The following is a 20053-nucleotide window of genomic DNA, read 5'->3' as shown; positions in this document are numbered from 1 at the left end:
AGTGGGAAGGCGGTCTCATGCTTCATGTTCGCTTTCTGTTTCCTCCAGACATTTCAGCGTTTCCACCGGCAGCCCCACTCCCTGACGCAGCGGACAGCACCCGGTAGGCATTCCTGTGCTGTGTCCCCTTTCTCTTGCATGGGGATTTGTGACAGCTGGATCCACATCCCTGTCATCCCCCCTCCCCCAAACCCCTGACCTCCCACTCTGCACATTGCCATGTACCTGGGCCAGCCAGATGGCAAATGGCAGACTCCTTGGGCCAAAATTCACCCTCATTCACCCTCTAGGCCCCTGAACTCAGCCACACAGATTTGATTAGCCTCTTATCAGGGCAGTCGGCATGGGAAGAGGCTATAAATCTGACCCAGGAGGAGGGGGCAAAGGGCACTCAGAGTTATAGAAACCTACTCAAAATAGTTCCTGCTTTCGGAGCCCGTTTTCCATGTGAGGCCATGCTGAGCACTTGACTCGTGTTCCCAAGAAAGTGTTGAAGTCATTGTGATCCTTTATGTGCAGATGGGAAAACCAGCTCAGAGAGGTTAAGAAATTGCATAAAGTCACACAGCTAGGATGTGACGGAACCACTTCTCAAGTAGAATTTCAAGTTCTGTGCTTGGGCTCGGAGCCCCCGTACTGGCTGTCAGATTTGAAGGGGCCCTGGTGGCTACTGCCCGCCCCCCCCCCCCCCCAGGTTAGTCTGGAGAAGGGGAGTGGGGCCTGGCCTCGGCCTCCTGGCTGTTGTTCCCACAGCATCTGGACTGCCTCTCCCACAGCCAGGTGGGTCAAAGCAAGGACCCAGGCCCAGGGACCTTTGCTCAGACCTCACTTGGGGAGTCCCCTGCCCAGCTGAGAGCAGAGTGGCCCACCCTCGGGGTCTCCTTGACGAACCCTGTTTCACTCTTAGGCTTGACGACCAGCCAAAAGCAGACGTATTGGAGGATCGTGAAGTGGAGGTAAGCCATAGACAGCGCCTGCTCCTTCCCCTCCCTCTGTCTGTCTCAGCACGCGCAGGAGGCCAGGCAGTGCGGGGCGCTGGGCCCTGGTAGGGGCTGTCTCAGGTGCCCACTGCAGCAGATGCAGGTGGGTGTGCACAGCCGGGAAGAATGATGAGGAATGCAATGGAGCAGCTTCCTTTTGCTTTTCTGTTTGGGGGCTACAGTGAGCTCCTAAGTCACATGGTTCCCTCCCCTAGTCTGGCAGCCCGGGCCCTCGCCCTGGAGACTGTGTCATTCTGTCTGCGGGGAGGCCAGGCACCTGGTGTCAGAGCTCCCCAGGTGATTCTGATTGTAGCCAGGGCCAAGACCACTGCCTTGACCCCTGAACCACAGTGTGGGCTGAGCCTGGCTCCCGGGAGCACTAGCAGAATGTTAACAGAAACTCTAGTTAAACAAAAGAATACCCAGAAAGAATGAATGCAGTTAAATTCTTCATGCCAGGGGATGTTAACACTCTTTCCTAGTCACTAGTAGGTAGATCTAGGAGTGCCAGGCGGAAGAAGGGCCTCAGGGCCCACCGGGGCCGAGGGCCATATTTCATGGGTGAGGACACTGAGGCTCCACGGTGCTAAGTGACCTCCTGGTGTCCACAGCAAGCCAGTGCAGGGCTGAGACTAGAACCCGGGCCTCCTGACCGCATGCCTGTCCTCTGCCTTACCTGGTGGGGACTCCGGAGAAGGGGAGGCAGCTGAGCTCAGCCCTGCTGCCCCTCTCTACTCCTCTTGCTTGCAGGCCGAGGAGCCAGAGGCTGGCAAGTCCGAGGCAGAGGACGACGAGGACGAGGTGGACGACCTGCCCAGCCCCCGCCGGCCCTGGCGGGGCCCCATCTCGCGCAAGGCCAGCCAGACCAGCGTGTACCTGCAGGAGTGGGACATCCCCTTCGAGCAGGTGGAGCTGGGCGAGCCCATTGGCCAGGGCCGCTGGGGCCGCGTGCACCGCGGCCGCTGGCACGGCGAGGTGGCCATCCGCCTGCTGGAGATGGATGGCCACAATCAGGACCACCTGAAGCTGTTCAAGAAGGAGGTGATGAACTACCGGCAGACGCGGCACGAGAACGTGGTGCTCTTCATGGGCGCCTGCATGAACCCGCCCCACCTGGCCATCATCACCAGGTAACCCGCGCCCTGGCTCGCGCTGGGGGGCTGCCCCAACCTCTCCTTCCCTGGGGCCTCTTACTTCTGTGGGCGCCCTGGAGGGTGTGGAAGGGCTTTGTTTTCTGTTTAGTTTTCAGGTACAGTTGCCATACATTATATTAGTTTATGCACCTTACAAAGTGTCATGTTAGTAAGTCCGTCCGGCCCCACACACAGTTACTAAGATATTATTGACTGTATTTCTTATGCTTTCTGTACATAACATTCCCATGACTGTTTTTATAACTGGCAAAAAAGTTCACCTTTTTTGGAGGGCGTGGAAGTTTTCATGTAGGCAGGTACAAAAAACGGGGTACCATTTCCCCATCGTTTAACACCACTGACATTAAAAATTAAGCAAATAGAAGATGCCTCAGGAGAGAGAAAGTCACCTGCTGAGAAAGGTGTGAGGGAAAAGCCAGTCCGCTCTGCTCCCACAGGTGCTCCTACCCACGTGTGGGCACTGGAAACGGAATAGAGCGAAGAATTTACATAGACTCCTGTTGTTAAACTGTTTACCTGCTCCTTTGTGACAACACACGGCAGAGACCGTACTGGTTCACACCTCGCTCTCTCCACTTGAGTGCAGGTCTGAGGTCTGCCGTGGTGTTTTATCACCTGCAAGGTGTTGCCATAGCGTAGGTGAAGCCAGCGGTGCGCGGAGCATCAGCTCCTGGTGGTCAGGAGGGGAGCCCTGGCTCGTGGCAGCCGTGGGTTCCTGGGTGCAAACACTCACCACAGCTGATTCCAGGCCACTGACCTGATGTCACCAAAAGGGGGTGGGATTGGGGAGGAAGTCTCACGGCCGGGATCTGGGCTCTCTCGAGCGGATCACTGGTTGTCCCCTCACCTCGCCAGTACTCTTTTGTTATTGTGACCGAGTGGTTGTGACCAAGTGTGCGTTTCTTGGTGACCATCTGTGAGGACACGTGCTGGGCCGGGTCAGAGGAAGTCCAGCCCAGAAAGTGTTCACCAGTTTCCCTTCCCACCTGGTATCACCACATGTGCATCCCTGCCCCTGGCACCAGGGGGTATGAAACTGAAACACCCCCCTGATTTTGCCCCTGGCTTTGAAAGAGGTGTTGTTGGGTGTTTACTTCCAAAATCAGGAAAAAGCACCCTGACCAGTGGGGCTCAGTTGGTTGGGCATTGTCCCGCCAAATGAAAGGTCACAGGTTCAATTCCCAGCCAGGGCACATGCCTGGGTTGCGAGTTTGACCAGGGTGCATACAGGAGGCAGCTTATTGATGTTTCTCTCCCTCTCTCTTCTCCCTCCCTTCCCCTCTCCAAAAATAAATAAATAAAGTCCTTTAAAAATTAAAATCGAGGAAAAGCAATATGAGGTTAGTTAAGAAATTTTGGAACATACATGGAGGTTTCAAGAAGAAACTAAAAATCACTTTAATACCATGAGCCATGGGAACCCTCATTAATATTCTGATGACATTCCCTGTAGCTGGACCCAATGCTTTAAGAAACTTTCTCCTCAAACAAACTATATTTACTAAGTAAAAGTTAATTTCCATTTTGTTTGTTTATCAGAAACAGATGTAAGTAACCACCCACCAGCACTCCTGAGCAGTGTGAGACCACCAGGCTATCACACCGTGTGATGAAACCCACCACCCGACAGTGGGGTCTTTAGGGAACCGTCCTCACTGTGGCTGTGCCAGCTCCACAGCCCCCGCACCCCAGCCCCCAGCGCTGTCCATCCATCCGTCCATCCTTCCATATCTTATCCACCCAGTTCCATAAATTATCTGAGTCTGCCTAAAGGGAATACATATGATAACAAAACAAAGCATTCAGTAACAAAATGTAGCATGTTCTAGAGTATTCTGCAGGTACTGGAACACAGATTAGGAACTGTCGCCACTCTTCCGGACCCTCATCCAGTTCTCAGGTTCCGAGGCCCCCAGAATCTTCTCTCCTGGGAGACTTCCCTAAAATCTCACCCCTTCCTCGGGTGGTGCAAGTCAGCTTCCCCCGGGGACAGGAGAATGAGCCGAGAATTCTCTCTGGGCTCTTCCTTTGAAGGTTTTAGGGATCAGTGTGGATGGAGACCCCCAAATGCAGGCCCTTGTCCAGTGGTCGCCCTGGCGCCCTGGCAGGCCCTTCCACCTCTATCCCCTCCTCGCACACTCCTTCGTCACAGTCAACTCTGTGACCGGGAAGCAGAAGGAACGAACACGAGCATCATCACAGTGAGCCCGGCGCCCCGCCCTTGCCCTGTGGTCGCCCTGAAAGGCCAGCTCCCTGCCGTCAGAGTTTGCGTTCACCCTGCCTTGAACCCCCGCGGGTGGGCTGCTGTGCACACCTGGGGCTGGGTGAACTGGGTTTCCTGTTCTGGGTGGGCAGGGCCTGGGCCTCGGGAGTGGGGTGCCTGCCTGCAGGAATGTTTTCGTACGTTCAGGCCGGGCCGCAGAAGGAACGGGCACAGCCTTGGTTAAGAACGAGGATTCTGGTGCCTGTGGTCCGGGGGTTGGCGAGAGCCCTCCAGAGGCCCCTGTGCCCACAGCTCTGCCCACGGCCCCTCCTGGGGTCAGGCTGCCATGCTGGCCCCGGCCGCTGCCTGACCCCACCGCTCTCCACACAGCTTCTGCAAGGGACGGACGCTACACTCGTTTGTGAGGGACCCCAAGATCTCTCTGGACATCAACAAGACCAGGCAGATCGCCCAGGAGATCATCAAGGTACAGGGGTGTCCGCCTGCCCTGCCTGCCCTGCCTGCCTGTGTCAGGGTGATGGTGATGGCCTTGTCTCCCCGCTGAGCTGGGGTGCTTCAAGGGTGGGACCCCATCTTCTTCCCTCCATTCGTGTCTTGTCTGTTTGGAGCCGTGAGCTGGAAACTAGGTCAGCAGTTGGATTGGTCGGGGAGCAGTGCAGCACTCTTTGAAGACAGATGGCCCAAGTTTGAGTCCTGGTCACACCAGCTGTGTGACTTTGGGCAGGTGGTTTACCCTCTCCGAGCCTTGGCTGCCTCCTTTACGGAATGGGGATACTGACATAGCCGCCCTCGGTGGGTTGGCGTGAGGGCGGCCTGGGATAATCTGCGGCGAGAGCCCGGTGCTCGGGGCCTGCACTTGCTTCGGGGTCTGGTAGGGGGACTTTCTGTGGGCCGCCGGGGGGAGCACCCACACTTTCTGCCCCGTCGTTCCCAAATCCAGGTTTCAAGAAGACAGGCTCAGCTCAGGAAGCCCTTTTTCTTTCTTTCATCCACTTAAAGTAGTGAAATCAAAGTGACCAAAAAAATCAGCCCTGGGTGGGTGGCTCAGTTGTTAGAGCATTATCCCCGTGCGCCGTGGTTGCGAGTTTGGTCCCGGTCAGGGCACGTACAAGCATCAACCAAAGAACGCACAGGTACGTGGAGCAACAAATCGGTTTTCCTCTGTCTCCCTCTCTCTCTCTCAAATTAATTTAAAACGAAGAAGAAAAGAAACTTTTTAAAATGAAGGGAGAACTTACTTGTTGCCTATTTAGCGACAGGCCCAGACAGAAACTGGAACGCCGTGGGCAGGTGCTCTCTTCTCTGGTTTCTGTCCAGCCGTTTTCTCAGCGGCTCCGCGCGTCTGGGCCCCGTCCCTGTCGTTCCTTCCCCCTCTGCCTTCTCTCTGCCAGCGTTCCGTCCTTCTCCCCTGCCCTCCTTCTGTCCATTTGTGAGTGTGTCTTCCCAAAGGAAAAAATAAAAATCGCAGTGACGTTTATGGACAAAGATTGCCATGTGACATTTCTGCGTGACTGAGCTAATGAATTCAACTTTTGAAGCCCCCACAACCCAAATACCACGTTTACGCCTTCCCGGAGGCTCTCATTTCAGAGCAGCTGGAGAGAGCTGCAGTGTCACGCCTGCTCCTTGTCGTCCCCGAACTTGCTGGGCCCTGCTTCTCTCTCCCCGCAAACGGTTGTCTCTCCTCATCACCAGAGCACTGAGCCATCTGGGAGATTCCCAGGCAGAAGAGAACAGAGACTCAGAGCCATGGCTGGTGGCTCGGTTGGTTGGTGTGTCGTCCACACACCAAAAGGTTGTGGGTTCGATCCCAGGTGGGGCACATACGGGAGGCAACTGATTGATGTTTTTCTCTCACATCTATGTTTCTTTCTCTCTCCTCACCTCTAAAAGACAAACAAACAAACAAACAAACAAAAAACACATATCCTTGGGTAAGGACTAAAAAAAAGTTACTCAAAGGTTTTGTAACTGCAGAGCCCGAAGCTGCTTCTGCTAGTTTTTTCCATTGTTCTCTCTGCCCTTTGACCTTTTGCGGGGAACTTCTAAGCCCCTTTCATTGTGCTCATCTCTGATGTCCTGGGTCTCTAAATGCAGCAAAAGGGGCCTGACTTTGGTTAAAGAGTTTTCAGTCTGGGGGCCTCTCTGGAAACACCGTGAAATCTTGGGAAGAAGGAGAGTTTGTGCCCCAGACCCAGGTGGTTTCCATCTTGTCTTTTTAAGCTGGTCTTTTGAGGTGGTGGCACCTGTTTTATAAACAAGGCTCAGAGGGGCGCAGCGGCTTGTGCTCTGACACACAGCTGGTCCCTGTTCAATACGAGGTGAGGTCTTCGGCTCACAGGCCACTGAGGAAGGCGTGCGCAGTTGCTTTGCTTTGGGAAATGGGCAGAGATGTTTTAAGAAGGATTGTCTTGCATTCAGAACAGTTTGGGGGAGGAGCAAGTCACCCCTTTCTGGAACTCCCTGCTTTTGTGGCAGGGTGACAGCTGTCACTGGGCCTGAGGGAGGTGGTCACAGTGGACTCTGCGCCCCCTGTCTCTCGCAGAAGAGCACCTCCCTTGCGTGAATGCTTCTCTGACCTTCTCCAGACCCACTTGCACCGAGCTCTGGCCTCGGCTAAGTGCTGTCTGCTTCCGCCTCACACTCATCTTTCTGCTTCCTAAACATGGCTTACTTACCTTTCTGCCCTGAACCCAAATAACTGCGAAGCCAGAGAGGTTTCGTATCTCGCGTGGTGCTTCCTGGAGTGGGATGTACACAGGCCTGTCTCTGAGCGGGCTGGGGCGGGCATTTCCGTCATGGCGTCTTGACCCTGTTCCCAAGGGCATCGGGGTACACGGAGCCCTGGGTTTGGTGTTAGAAGACAGCCTGGACCTCGGATGAGGTCGTGCCTGTGCAGGGTCACCCACATTGCATACGCCTGGCCAGTCAGGGTTTAGTCCAAATAGAGTGTTGGTTAGAAATCACCCACCTCCACCCACCCTTTCACGTGACAGATGAGGAAACTGAGGCTCAGAGAAGTCGAGTGTCCAGGGCTGCACAGCAAATTAGAATGTAAGCTGAGATGGAACAGGTATTGGGACCTCCTGAACTTGGAGATTCCTTCTGTGGGAGTTCCTCTCTGTTCCCCGCCTTGAGCCCTTGCCCAGCCTGAGGGAAGAGGCCTGGGGGGAACAGCCTGAAGGAGCCCACATCATTCAGGTCCTTTATGACTTAACACAGATGGTCTGCTCTCACTTCACATACTTCCTGACCGTGCCTCCCGCGCACGCCCCCGCCACACGTCACACGCTCCCCGAGTCTAAGTTGGAGGCTGGACAGTAGGAAGACCTGGAAAGGGCAGGCACTGGCCCGAAACCAGATCTCAGCTGTGCAGCCTGGAGCAGGTGCCCTCCCCTCTCTGAGCTCGGTTTTCTCATCTGTAAAATGAAGCCACTTCCCCGGCATAACATTGTGAAGATTAAATGAGGGGATTTGGGTAAGGCCTCCCGCTGCGTGCACGGCCCAGGCATGCGCAGTGGTGTCAGTACTCATCTCCCCGCCCCCTGACGTGCAGCGCGCTGTCTTCCAGGGCATGGGGTATCTGCACGCCAAGGGCATCGTGCACAAAGATCTCAAATCCAAGAATGTCTTCTACGACAATGGCAAAGTGGTCATCACGGACTTCGGGCTGTTCGGGATGTCGGGCGTGGTCCGGGAGGGACGGTGAGTGGGCCTTGGGCATCTGGCGGGACAGGGCGGTGTGGGCGGCGCCAGCTGGGCCTGGGTGCCGCCAAGGTCTGGGCGCTCCCTCTCTCTGGTGCTGGGAAGCAGCCCTCCCCGGAGGAAAGGCCAGGTTTGCTTTGGTTCTGCCCTTGTGGTTCTGGTCCAGAGTCAGATTCGGATGACACGTGGTTTCCTGATACGCTTGTTTCTCAGGCTGACCCCTATGGAAGCTGGGTCCCCTCACTCACATTTACCAACTTGGGCAGAGGACCAGGGTTCAAGCCCCCAATATGAGGAAGAACGTCAGGTTTTATTGCCCCAAATCTTGAAGGGGTAGGGGTGGAGAGAAAGGCTCATCCCCAAGCATCTGGGGGACCCCCAGGAGGCAGAGTGACATCTGTGAGAAGCACGGGCAGATCTGATTTCCTGCATAGAGACATACTCCAGTCTCCCCAGCACCTTCAAGTGCAGTACCCCCCGGAGACCCCTTGTTGGCCTTCCTTCCTAGAAGAACCTGGTCGTTACTCTTCTGTAACAGTCCTCGAAAGCACCGGTGCAATCTGAACGGCCTCCCTGGGCCTCGTGTGGGTGGTATGCCGGCCCTGGGGCACAGGAACGCCAGGCGGGCCCCTCTGCTGCCGCTGAAGGGCCCGTGTCCTTGCCCTGGCTTCTCGGCCTCTAGGCGTGAGAACCAGCTGAAGCTGTCACACGACTGGCTGTGCTACTTGGCTCCTGAGATCGTTCGCGAGATGACCCCCGGGAAGGACGAGGATCAGCTGCCATTCTCCAAAGCTGCTGACGTCTATGCGTTCGGGTGAGCAGGCCCTCTTCCTGGGCTCCGAGGCCAACTGTGGCCAAAAGCGAGCGCCCCCCTGGCAGGGGAGGCGCGCTGTGAGCCCCGGCTCTGCTGCTTGCTGGGTGAGAGACCACGCTACTGACCTTCCCTTTCCCTTCCTGTGAAACGGGAGGATCGTGGCACCTCCCGTAGGGTTGCCTCATGAGAACTAAGTTAGGTCATTCCTGGTCTCCCCCATTGCCCATGAGGACACTCTCCAGGGCTAAGAACTGTCGCAGTGGGAGAAGTGGGATGCCCTGCCAGCCACTCTGGTGGCCCGTGATGCTGACCAAAAGAAAGAAAGAAAGAGAGAGAACACGGGGTGGGCAAAAGTGGGTTTGGGGTTATATGGATGTGCACAGTTTGTTCCTGTGTTGTTATTTATTTATTTCATTATTTCCCCTACAAACAACTGTAAACCTACTCTTGCCCCTCCCTGTATGATGTGAGCCGGATATATAAAGTTTTCATTTGGACACATTAAAGAAGAAAAATGCATGAAGAAAAACATATTCAGTAACATATTTTATTTAACTCAATACATCCAAAATATGATCATTTCAACATGTAATCAAAATTGAAATTTAAGATGTTTTACCCTACAAAGTGTTCAGACTCCGGTGTGTATTTCCCACCTAACAGCACACCTCAGTCCCACTCTCCACAAGTCAGTTGCTCAGCGGCCCCCACGTTGGACAGTGGGCCTAACAGAGAATGTCCCCGTCTAGTTAAGTCCGGAGAGGCTGAGTGAGGCCTTGCCCTGTAACCTCTCGGGATCCTTCCCTCGGCAGTGGTCTCTTCTCCCCTGACCTTACCATTTCTGGAGCCCCAGTGTGAGCCAGACACTGGGCTTGGTATCTCTGTTGCTCCTCAAACAACCTTGGATATAGGCACCAGCCCCGCTGAGGTTAATGGTTACAGCAGGACCTCTGTTCAGAGCCGGCACCGCCTCAGACTTTTTAACACAGTGCGAGCAGGATGCCACAGATCCTCTAGTACCTGGGTGTAGCCTCCAGGACCCCTCTTGGCATTCCCCGAAGCCGGGCAGGTGAAGAAGGCTGGGGAAGGATCTGGAGGCTCTGCCTGGGCCCCTGGCGTTGTGGCAGCAGGAGCCCCTGGGCGTGAGCTGGGCTGAGCGGGCCAAGAGCTCACGCTGCATGGGTGGTCTCCACAGGACTGTCTGGTATGAGCTGCAGGCAAGAGACTGGCCCTTTAAGAACCAACCTGCAGAGGCCCTGATCTGGCAGATTGGAAGTGGAGAGGGAATGAAGCGCGTCCTGGCCTCCGTCAGCCTGGGGAAGGAAGTCACTGTGAGTAGCCACCTGTTCGTTCTGGGAGAGGGAAGGGGCGCTAGAGGGCAGGGTGCGGGCACAGGACTGGGCTGCACTGTGTTCCCTCCCCAGAAGGGGGGCCCGGAGGCCCGTGTGGGCCAGGCAGGCCTCCTTGCCGCCGGCAGAAGGGACTGTGTCTTTACTGCCCCACAGTTAACCCCTTTCTTCAACAACAACAACAAAAACAAAATTATCTTTAAAAAAAGACTAGAAGGAAATAAAGATAATGGTTTTAATTGAATTAGAAGCTGGAAAGATAGTAAAGCTCTGTATGTTACAAGGAAAGAAGATTTTTTAAAGAATCATAGCACAAAATACAAATAGTGGGGCTGTGCTTTGGTATCAGATCTTCCTCCATGTTTTCCTCTGCTGTTCAAGAACTGATTGCAGTTTCCACGGAAAATTTGATTTTAAAATATTGAGTCTTCGTCCAGTTGCTGACCTCACGTGGCTGCGTACCTTTAATGGTTTCTCTGCATTCCAGCTTGTAAGGGCCTTTGCCCCGACACAGTGATGCAGGGAGCCCAGAGGCCGATTTCCGGTGCCTTCAGTGGTAACCGAGGGCGAGGCAGGTCAGGGCCCGGGGGTGCCAGCCCCGACGTGCTGAGAACTGTGGGGGGTGTCTAGGCGGCACAGAATGGGCCTTGGCAGCTGAAGATTCCTGTTTCTCTCCAGTTGCTGAGACATTTGCTTTTATTCTGGCTTTTATAGTTTCCTGCCCTACGGTTTCTTTGTCTTTGTGGAAAATTCCATTAGTCAGAATTTGGTCCTTCATAGGGGATCTCCATGTCTTCTACCTTCTTTCATATTTCCCATTCCTACTTAAAATTGGGTAGGAACAAAAAGTGGGGGCATTTCCTTGTTTTTATTTTCTAGTACTTCTACATAATGTTTTATTTCGGTAGTTGCATTGTTAATTGTAAGCCCTTTTTCACTTTGTTGATTGCTTTTTTTTATTTCGCCCTGGTCTGGCTTTACAGATAAAGTAGCGTCTTCACTCATACGTACGCATGGGGTCCAGTCATGTTTAAGAACAGAAGCCCGAGTTGCTGAGTCTCAGGGGATGGGCCTTCCTGCTCTGTCAGGCGGGCCTCTCCACCCGCTGAGTGTGCAGCCCTGTTTGCCCACAGGTGGTCATCCCGACTCGAAAGGCTGAAGGGCTGTGCCGTGTCCATGTGTGGACCCCGAGAGTAGGCAGCAAAGTGCCGGAGTGAGACAGGCTCTGCTCTGGGGACACTTGGGGCCGCCCTGAATTGAGTCCTGTCCCCGCAGCCTCCATTGCTGTATGGCTAAGTCCGTTCCTGCTGCAGCCCCACCCCAGGCGCATGAGTGTCCTGCTTTTCACCTGCCCACACGCTGCCTTCCACTTCGCGTTGCAAAAATGGGTGGCCTCGTTTCTGATGTCTTTTCTATTACCTGTTATTCAACTTCACTACTGTTATTCCAGGGAGGTCTAAGGAGGAAGAAGTGGGGATATGCTTGTGCACTTCATTTTGAACTGCAAGCGTGAGAGCTCTTCGGAAATCCAGTCATTTTTCAGCCCTGCCCCAGCAAAGGCCATCAGCTCAATGGACCACCTGCTGGGGGTGCTTACCCCAGCTGTGCCTTCCTCCCTCTCAGGCAGCTCCCTCCCACACCAACTAACGCATGCTCTACCCGCAGGAGATCCTGTCTGCCTGCTGGGCTTTTGAGCTGCAGGAGAGGCCCAGCTTCACGCTGCTAATGGACATGCTGGAGAAACTGCCCAAGCTGAACCGGCGGCTCTCCCACCCCGGGCACTTCTGGAAGTCTGCTGAGTAAGTACCAAACTTGCTGGCCAGGGCCGCCTCATCCAGGGTCTTAGAGGGCACCGTCCACCCTGCATGCCCAAGGCTGTGGGGGACGCTCAAAGCAGATTAGCCAGGGGTGACTTGTCCCTCCCCAATGACGCCAAGATCTCATTCACCATGTTCATTTTGGAGACTCTTTTGGATGGGTGGCCGTCTCTAGCTCTCCTCTGAGAACTTGCCGATTGCTGTTGTTGGGGCAGTGCTGATGCCGGGCCTAGACCAGGCCCCGCCGAGAAGATTCTGCCTAGACAGGGCCGGGCGGGGCCAGCTGGCAGCAGAGCAACCTGGGTACCAGAATCAGCAGAGTGGCTGTGGTTTAAAGTACCACAGACTCAAGACAGAGCTTACTAGTCGCCAAATCAGCCACCTTTTATGGGAAGCCCGTGGCCTGGGTTCATGCAGTACCTCAGGGCTGCCATCCTGTCCCTGCTTCTGACACAGCCCCCCGCCTTAATGACACAGCCCTCTGTCCCTCAGGGAGCAGGGGCGGCCTCCCCTGGACCGTGGAGACCTGTCATCTGTTCCGTGTTCTACCTCATTTCCTTTCACCTTTGTCCTCTGGCCCCCCTATGCGAACACACGCTGCGTGAGCATCTCGGGAAGGCCTTCATTGTTGCAGGCCTCAGTTTCCAGAGCTTTAAAAAGTGGGGATTGGGCAGGACTGGGGGGCACCCACATTTGTAAAAGGCCACATGGGAAGTATTTCAGGCTCAGAGGGAAATTCGAGTCACAGCTGCTGTCGCTGGGACGGTGTGGAGCTGTGACGGCAGCCCCGTGTCTGTCCCTGAGACCCGGTGCTGTGGTCTGCTGTGGGAGGGGCCAGCCACGCACCCGTCAGGTGCTGTGTGCAGACACTGAAACGTGAATTCTGTGGAATTCTGACATGTCATGAAATCTACCTTTGATCCCCCCATCCCCAATCATTTAGAAAGGTGGAAACCATTCTTAGCTTGTGGGTGGTGCAGAAACACGTGGCGGGCCACATGTGGCTGGGCCCCTGGGCAAGGTACATTGCTTTAAACTTTTTAAAAGGCAAAGGGCACTTTCTGAAAGCAAAATCTCCTACAGCCCTAGCGCACAGACAGACAAAGAGCCTGTCTGTCCCACGCCCAAGGTGGCCCCTGCGGCGCCAGTCTCCACGCACCTGCACGGGCACCTTCAGTGCCACCACCCGATCCCTGGAGCTGTGCCCGGGCCTCACACCTGCTGCCCAGGTGCGCAGGTCCAGCAGCACTGCTTTTGCTCTAGAAAGGGCCGGATACTGAATGTGTGAGGCCTGTGCGTCTCTGACACGTTAGTAGTTGTTGGCTTTTTTTTTTTCCTTTAACAACTACTTAAAATAGTCAAAGCCTTTTTGTAGTCAGATGTGGCTTACACATAGTTTGCTAGCTCCTGTCTTGAAAACAAAGCAAACCCGCTTCAAGCTGCAGGTGAGGTAAGGCCCAGAATGGGTTGCAAGACCAGACTCCACACGAGGGAGAACCTGAAGAAACGCAGTAAACTGTGTTAGGCCAGCGGCAGGGGTGGCCTGGAGGAGTGACCGTGTGTGGTTAGTACTGTATTTCAGGATGCAGTATATTTACTCTCTTATCCTTAAGATGGGTCAGGATCCAGTACAAACGGGGTGACAGGATGTTGGTGTTAGACATGTGGGTTTGACCCAGCCATTGCTGAGAACCTGCTCCACACCCAGGGAAACAGGGCCAAGGCCGGGCGTCGGCCAACGAGGAGTTTACACTCTAACTGGGGATGAAGACAAGCAGACAGACGCCCTAAGTCTGCACAGCAGGACTCTGTCTGGTCGCTTCTGTGTTCCCGGCTCCTCGTGTGGCCTCGGGAACACAGTAGTTCTCAGCCAGCATTCCGTGGGTTTGCCGAGCGGACGGAGGAGCGATGGCGACCCGCTGAGGGCTGCGAGAAAGCACAGCCTCTGTGGGGGCCCCTCTCCCCCCGCAGGGAGCTGGTCTCCAGAGGAGGTCATTGGAGCTGGGTTTTGAGCAGGGGCTATCCCGGCAGAGGCCAGGGGCTGGGGGTTCTGGACACGCAGGAAGTTTGTCAGACCTCAGGCAACTCCTTTATCCGTCTGGGCCCGGTTTTCTCATCCACAAAAGAGAAAGCAGTGCTAGCTGACTGCTGGCATTCAGGAGACGGTCCCAGATTCCCTAGAGACCAGAGAGCCCCACCGTCTCATTTCACGGATGCAGACCCAGTTACAGATGAGGGCTGTGTCTGGCCCTGCACCGGCAGCTCTAGCCCCTGAAAGGAAGGAATGCCGGCACCCCCAAACGAGCCTGGGTCGGAGCTCCCTGTGGTTTTGTCTGCCGCACACTCAGCTTCTAATTCTCACTTTTCTTTTTCTTTTCCATTGGTCTTGTTGCTTTCTCGTTTTCGGGGGGTGGCTGACGTGATGGCCTGTCCTGTCATCTCCCCCTGCCCCCGCCGTCCTGATTCCTGCGGCTCCTCCCCCACCCGGGCGCTCTGGGGGCCGACTCCACCACCTGCTGGACTTCGCTTTCCCCACATCTGGCAAAACAATCGTGGGGCCACTCCCAGTCGCTGGCGCAGCCGATACTACGGGAAAGGACGTTACGGCCACCCTGACTTTAAGAGCTCCTGTCCAGTTCTGGAGGAATAGTGTGTCTTGTGTTCTTTCTCTCCTGCTCTGCCTGTTTGCAGCTACCCCTGGCACACCCCGAGTCCTGTCCTGCCTGCATCCAGCTACCTCATCTTTGTGTGTTTTTTCCTCATAAACCAAAGTGATGCTTTTGCGGCCATCAGGGCACCAGCAAGGGCTCCGCAGGCTCGTGCTTCTCTGGCTGGGCTGAGAGAAGACACAGGTGTCCACCCACTTTGGCAGTGACGGCTTGTGCCTGGGTGGGAGAGGACTGGATCATTGTCTGAGTCCCCAGGGTGCCCTCTGGCCAGAGTTTAAAGAGGGGAGCGCAGTGAGCAGAAATAGTGAACTCCAAGAAGTCTATTTGAAAGTCAAGGACTGAGGGGCAAAGGGCCCACTGGCCAACCTCTGTATGACATCCTGTGACTGGGACCCGGGGGATTCGGGGAGGGTTCCTCATGGCAGGCTCCCTGCCATGTGCCAGCTGCTGCCCAGCCTGGAATGGATCGGGGCGTCCCTTTCTCTCTCTGCAGGGAAAGAGGGTCCCTTGCCTTCTGGCCAGGCCTTGGCCGCTCCCCACCCCCACCCCACCCCCATGGGACTCAGTTTTTATGCTGCTCTCCCCTTCTCTTTCCTCCCCTAGGTTGTAGGCCTGGCTGCCTCGCATGTGCCTGGGGCTTTCTTCCTCCTAATCGGCACTCGGCACCGCGACTTCTGCTCAAACGCAAACTGAGACGCGGGCACTAACCCAGGGGACGCCACCTCTGCTGCTCCAGCCTTCTCTCCTGAGACTTCTTTCGCTTTGTTTGTTTTTAAAACTGGCCCCTCCCTCTCCACGGCCTGTGTGTGCCTGAATAACTGACCTCCATGGAAGATCCCCTAACAAATCTCCCCAGAACCGCCTCCTTGGACCTGACTTCGTCCTCTCTAGCCGTTCCTCCGCGGGGTGGTATCGTTTTTTGTTTGGGTGCTCCTGTCTCCCTACTAACAGCTCAGTGAGATCTGTTCCCTCCTCCCGCCCCCGCTGCCAACTGGCACATCGGCCTCCCGGTGGCTGGGTTCAAAGTATGGGGGAGGGGAGCGAGGTTTACTTGGCTGTTAACCCGTAGGGATCTTGTCCAACAAGGAGTGGGATGATTTCAGAGCTGCGCAGGGCCAGTCCCCTCTGCAGGGCTGGCGGTGTGGACACCGTAAGGTCGGTTCCCATAGGAGACACCAGCATGGAAGTGGACTCAGCAGCACACTCAGGAATGTGGTCCTAAAGCAAGGGGTGGCCTGTCCCCAATTTCACCAATAAAACAAAGCTCCTGCCCCTTCCTACCCTCATTGTTACGTCCCTTTACATCTGCCCAGTGCACGTGGAAAGGACCAGACCCCAAGTTAGGGTTCAGCAGGAGTGTGGCTGACAGGCACGCACAGAGTCACGGAAGCGGTTACCAAATACAGATTCCCAGGGCCCGGAAACCTGAATCTGGGTCTCTGAAGGCAGGCCCTGGCAACCCACACTTCAGCCTGCCTTCCAGGCGGCCCGGTGCACTCCAGTGCAGGAGGACCGCGTCTAAAAGGGACATGTGATGTCTTCGTCAGCTCCGGGGGTCAGGTTTCTCCTCTCTCCCAGTTCCTCCTGGAGCTAGAGCTTCCCTGGGCTGCAAAGGAGACTGCAGTGCAGGCGAGCCCACAGCAGTTCCCGAGTGTGCCGGGTGCTGGGGATTCCGAGACACACAAGCCCTGGCCTCCAGGAGGAGGGGGCAGCCAGGCGTGACCGGGGCAGCTCGGTGGTGGAATCATCCTCACTTCTTGGTGGGCCGGGCCCTCTGCTGAGCTTCTGGAACTGGCCCAGTCCTTCGCTAGTGTCCCCCCGAGTGCTGATGAAGACCAGCAGGGCTGTAACCCTTGTCTCTGTTCCTCTCTGCAGCATTAATAGCAGCAAAGTGGTGCCCCGGTTTGAAAGGTTTGGCCTGGGCGTCCTGGAGTCCAGCAACCCAAAGATGTAGCCGTCTGTGCAGTTTTCCCACGGTTTCTTTTTCCTTCAGTGTGTTTCTCAAACATCCAAAGCACCACCACAAAAGGCAGCAAGCGCTCTGCGCAGCGGCAGCCTCTCTCTGAAGCGCTGCAGGACGGGAGCGAGAGTCCTCCGTTCAGACCGTTCGTTCACAAAAAACACTTTGGTCCCGGAGATGGAGCCGTGCCTGCTGTCCTTAAAATGACATCGCCGACAACCAGACCTGTCCCGACAGGCAGCAAATGTTTACATGTGTGTTTCTGCGGAGTGAACGCGCTGTGTTACAATAGGTAATAATAAATACCGGCTGTGCGGAGGTGCGCGGGCACCGTCGGCCGGGGCCGTGGAAGTGGCCATCCTGGAGAGCCCTGCGGGCGGTGAGCCCGAGCTGGGCCAGAAGGAAGAGGCATGTCGTGACCGTGGATGTTCTTGGGGCGGGACGGGGGGGACCACAGGCTCGGGCCTGGCCGCTGCTCTGGCCCCACCCCCCGTCAGTGGGGAGCCTCCCTCTGCAGGGGTCGCCCCGCACCCTGACAAGAGGCCTCTCCTCTGGCACAGCAGGCCCTGGCTGGGAGCCAAGCTAAATTATGAGGGTCACCAGATCCCAGAGAGCGGGGGTTCACCTCTGACCCCTGCAGTTCAGCACATACAAGCTGGAAACTTAGAGACAGATAAAACCCAAGTGACATTTACACTGACCACAGGTTCCTAACTGGGGTTTCCATCGCCTGTAGAGATGTTTCCTTCAGGAATCCCCCAGGAAGGCACCAAGGAAACGCCTCCGCTTTTTCACACGTCCCAGCCCCTGACTGACATATGACCCCAGAGCCAAGGCGGTGTGTGCCATGTCGGCGCCGTGAGAACAAGGCAGGTGCGGGGGAGGGAGCTGCAGCAGCCACCCTCCCAGCCCCAGGATGGCCTGGCTGGCCCCTTAGAAACCCAGGGCTCCAGACCTGCCCACCTCTCCCACTCCCCCAGTCCCGCTGAAGCCCCTCAGCCCAGTCCTGGCTCCCCCCATCCATGTCCGGAGCTAAGAAGGGAGCATGTGTCCCTGCTTTCATTCAGAGCCACCTAGTGAGCCCCGCAGTCTTCAGAGCCTTCCCAAGGCCTGCTCGCCAGGCCTCTGCTTGAACCGGAAGGAAGGAAGGACGGGCTCCATTTGGGGAAGTCCGTGATGGGAGAGCACCGGCCTGTCTTCGCTGGGAGCTGTTGCCTGAAGAGAGAAGTTCCAAGTGGCGAAGAAGCCCTTCGGTGGGCGTTACATCATGTCAGGCTCGGATTCCAGAAGTGACCAAAGGGGAGGAGAGTGGCCAGGTGGTCGGATTCGGACCCAGAACAGGTGTCCATGCTCTGAGCCCAGATGGGGAGGCATGTGGTCTCTTTTGTGTAGATGCACCTAGCAGAGCTGCTGGTCTCTGGGGCCCTCCTGGAGTCTGCCCGAAACATCCCGAAATGGGCCGCTGCCCAGGACCTGTGGGCTGTGTTCCCCTCCCTGGGCCACCAACCCTTGGCTGTGACAACACAGCTGTGAGGCAGCACAGCTATGAGGACCCTGAGGGGCCCAGGGTCCTGCTGCCCATCAGCGCGCCAGACACACGCGCCCTTCCTCCTCGGTGTGCAGGGAGATAGACGAGAAAACCAGTGGGTTCGGTTCATGGGGTTCTGTTCTCTGCGGGACCCTCTGTTTCTGCCCCCCATGCCTTCAGCCTCCCCCGTCAGCCCTCTGCACGATCACCCCCACCCAGAGCCACCTCGTGTGTCTGCTGCTTGTGAGTCTTGCCCTCTGAACCTGTGGCCATGCTGGGGAGCCAGGGCTCGGACGGCAGCTGAGCAGGTCGGGCTCCGCGCCTCCCCAGCCCTGGCTTGCAGCCCACGAAAGGCAGTCCGAGCTTTGTTTTTTCTCCTGAGTCTCGCACTTGGGGGTCAGTTCAAGAAGCTTTCATCAGGCACCTACCGTATCTTGTGCAAGGGCTGGGGGCCTGAGGTAGGAGCAGCCACAGTCCCCACCTTTAGGGAACTGATGATCTGTCAGGAACCCCAAGAGTGTAGCTGAGTGCCTGGGGTCACCCCCTTGCTCTCCAAGGCCTTGGGCAGCCTCTTGGCCTGAGCCCTCCCTGTCCTTTACAAGAAGCACCTGAGGAAACCCCCCCGGGGCCCCCTACTCCCTCTCTAGTTGACTGTGAATGAGGTTAGGAAGACATGCTTGCCCTTCTGTGTGCTCTCCCCGTCTGCCTTGGAAACACATGAAGGATGGCAGATACTGTGAATTCAGCCCGCATGGCCAGCTGTGAAGGGGAAGCTGGGAGGATCTCCGTGGTGAGAGCTCTGGGGGTGCAGAGGCCCCCCCGCCCTGGGTCTGAGAGTACAGCCTGCACTTTGCCCCTTCAGGGCCCCCCAGTTCCCAGCCTCACCTCCAAACCCTAGGGCCTGTCCCTGCTGCCTTTAGCCACCAGAGTTGCAGCCATTGGGTCTCCATCCAGCTTGAGGTCTTGAATCCTAGTGAGGTACCAGTTATGAGAAGTGGGTGGCAACTCTGACCCCTCCGTGTCGCCAAATGAAAGATGTTTGCAGGGCCCTGAAGTCTCTCTGCCCCTCCTGGCATTTCTTGTGATCTCAGAGCCGGGTGGGATGCCCTGCGAGTCTCTGTTCTGTATTGATTTCGGGGCCAGGTGGAGACGTGAATGTGAAACCCAATAGGGAGCTTGTGGGGTTCTGCACCGTTCGCCAGGATTTCGTCAGTGCGTGCAAACCCTGCATCTCTGTGGCCACAAGGCACACACTTGCGTTTTTGAATGTGATGTAAAATTTGTACAGTAAAAGTTTTTATATTTTCTATCAACTGCATTTGTCTTCCAGAAATGCTATTAATTTAAATTAAAATGATTAGTATTAACAGACGTGCTGTATCACTTTTTGCCACTGGCAAGAACATATTCTCTGCTGGGCCAAGCCTGGGGATCTGGAGTTTGAATAAAAATATACCAAGGTATCTGGGGCTTGTGTCTGCTTGGGTCAGTCGGGTGAGTGTCGGGGGCTGCTCAGCCAGGCAGCGTGGGAGGACAGGAATGGAGGGAGTGCCCTCCAGAGAAAGAAAAGTTATGTGTGGACCTCAAAGGCAGGTAGCTCTCAACAGATGGAGGAATGGATAAGGAACAGCATCGGAGGCTCATGGTGCACAGAGGAAGGTCATCCAGCCCCCAGTGTGACAGCTGGGGGTCCATGTCTCCTTGGCTGGAGGTGCTCTTGCCTTGTAAAAGCCTTGGTTAGTGGGGGGAGTGGTCTTTTATCTAAATCTAATTTCTAGGAGCCCCTCCTCGCCAGTAACAGAGAGAGGTGCCTTGGAGGTTGGGGTAAGCAAAACAGATGGAAGAGATGGGGA

General features: G+C 55.9%; 1 protein-coding gene across 8 annotated transcripts in view; it reads left to right on the top strand.

Moving 5' to 3' along the window:
- KSR1 (kinase suppressor of ras 1) overlaps positions 1 to 19662 on the top strand; it is a 150670-nt gene extending 131008 nt beyond the window's left edge. For 6 of the 8 annotated variants that reach the window (XM_036033371.1, XM_036033372.1, XM_036033373.1 and 3 more), the window contains 10 exons: positions 49 to 103; positions 908 to 956; positions 1731 to 2110; positions 4728 to 4824; positions 7930 to 8063; positions 8746 to 8877; positions 10073 to 10208; positions 11892 to 12025; positions 14612 to 14692; positions 16588 to 19662. In XM_036033371.1, coding sequence (XP_035889264.1) covers positions 49 to 103; positions 908 to 956; positions 1731 to 2110; positions 4728 to 4824; positions 7930 to 8063; positions 8746 to 8877; positions 10073 to 10208; positions 11892 to 12025; positions 14612 to 14692; positions 16588 to 16666 — 1277 coding nt within the window. In that variant the 3' untranslated portion in view covers positions 16667 to 19662. Of the gene's footprint in view, positions 1 to 48; positions 104 to 907; positions 957 to 1730; positions 2111 to 4727; positions 4825 to 7929; positions 8064 to 8745; positions 8878 to 10072; positions 10209 to 11891; positions 12026 to 14611; positions 14693 to 15315 lie in introns of all 8 variants that reach the window. The other 2 variants (XM_028521076.2, XM_036033374.1) reach the window with 2 other exon arrangements.
- Positions 19663 to 20053: the final 391 nt, after the last annotated feature.

This window comes from Phyllostomus discolor, chromosome 8, assembly GCF_004126475.2.
Source record: "Phyllostomus discolor isolate MPI-MPIP mPhyDis1 chromosome 8, mPhyDis1.pri.v3, whole genome shotgun sequence".
NCBI classification, from domain to species: Eukaryota; Metazoa; Chordata; class Mammalia; order Chiroptera; family Phyllostomidae; genus Phyllostomus; species Phyllostomus discolor.
Note: the sequence above shows the minus strand (reverse complement) of the source record. Positions and strands in the feature narration are given on the sequence as shown.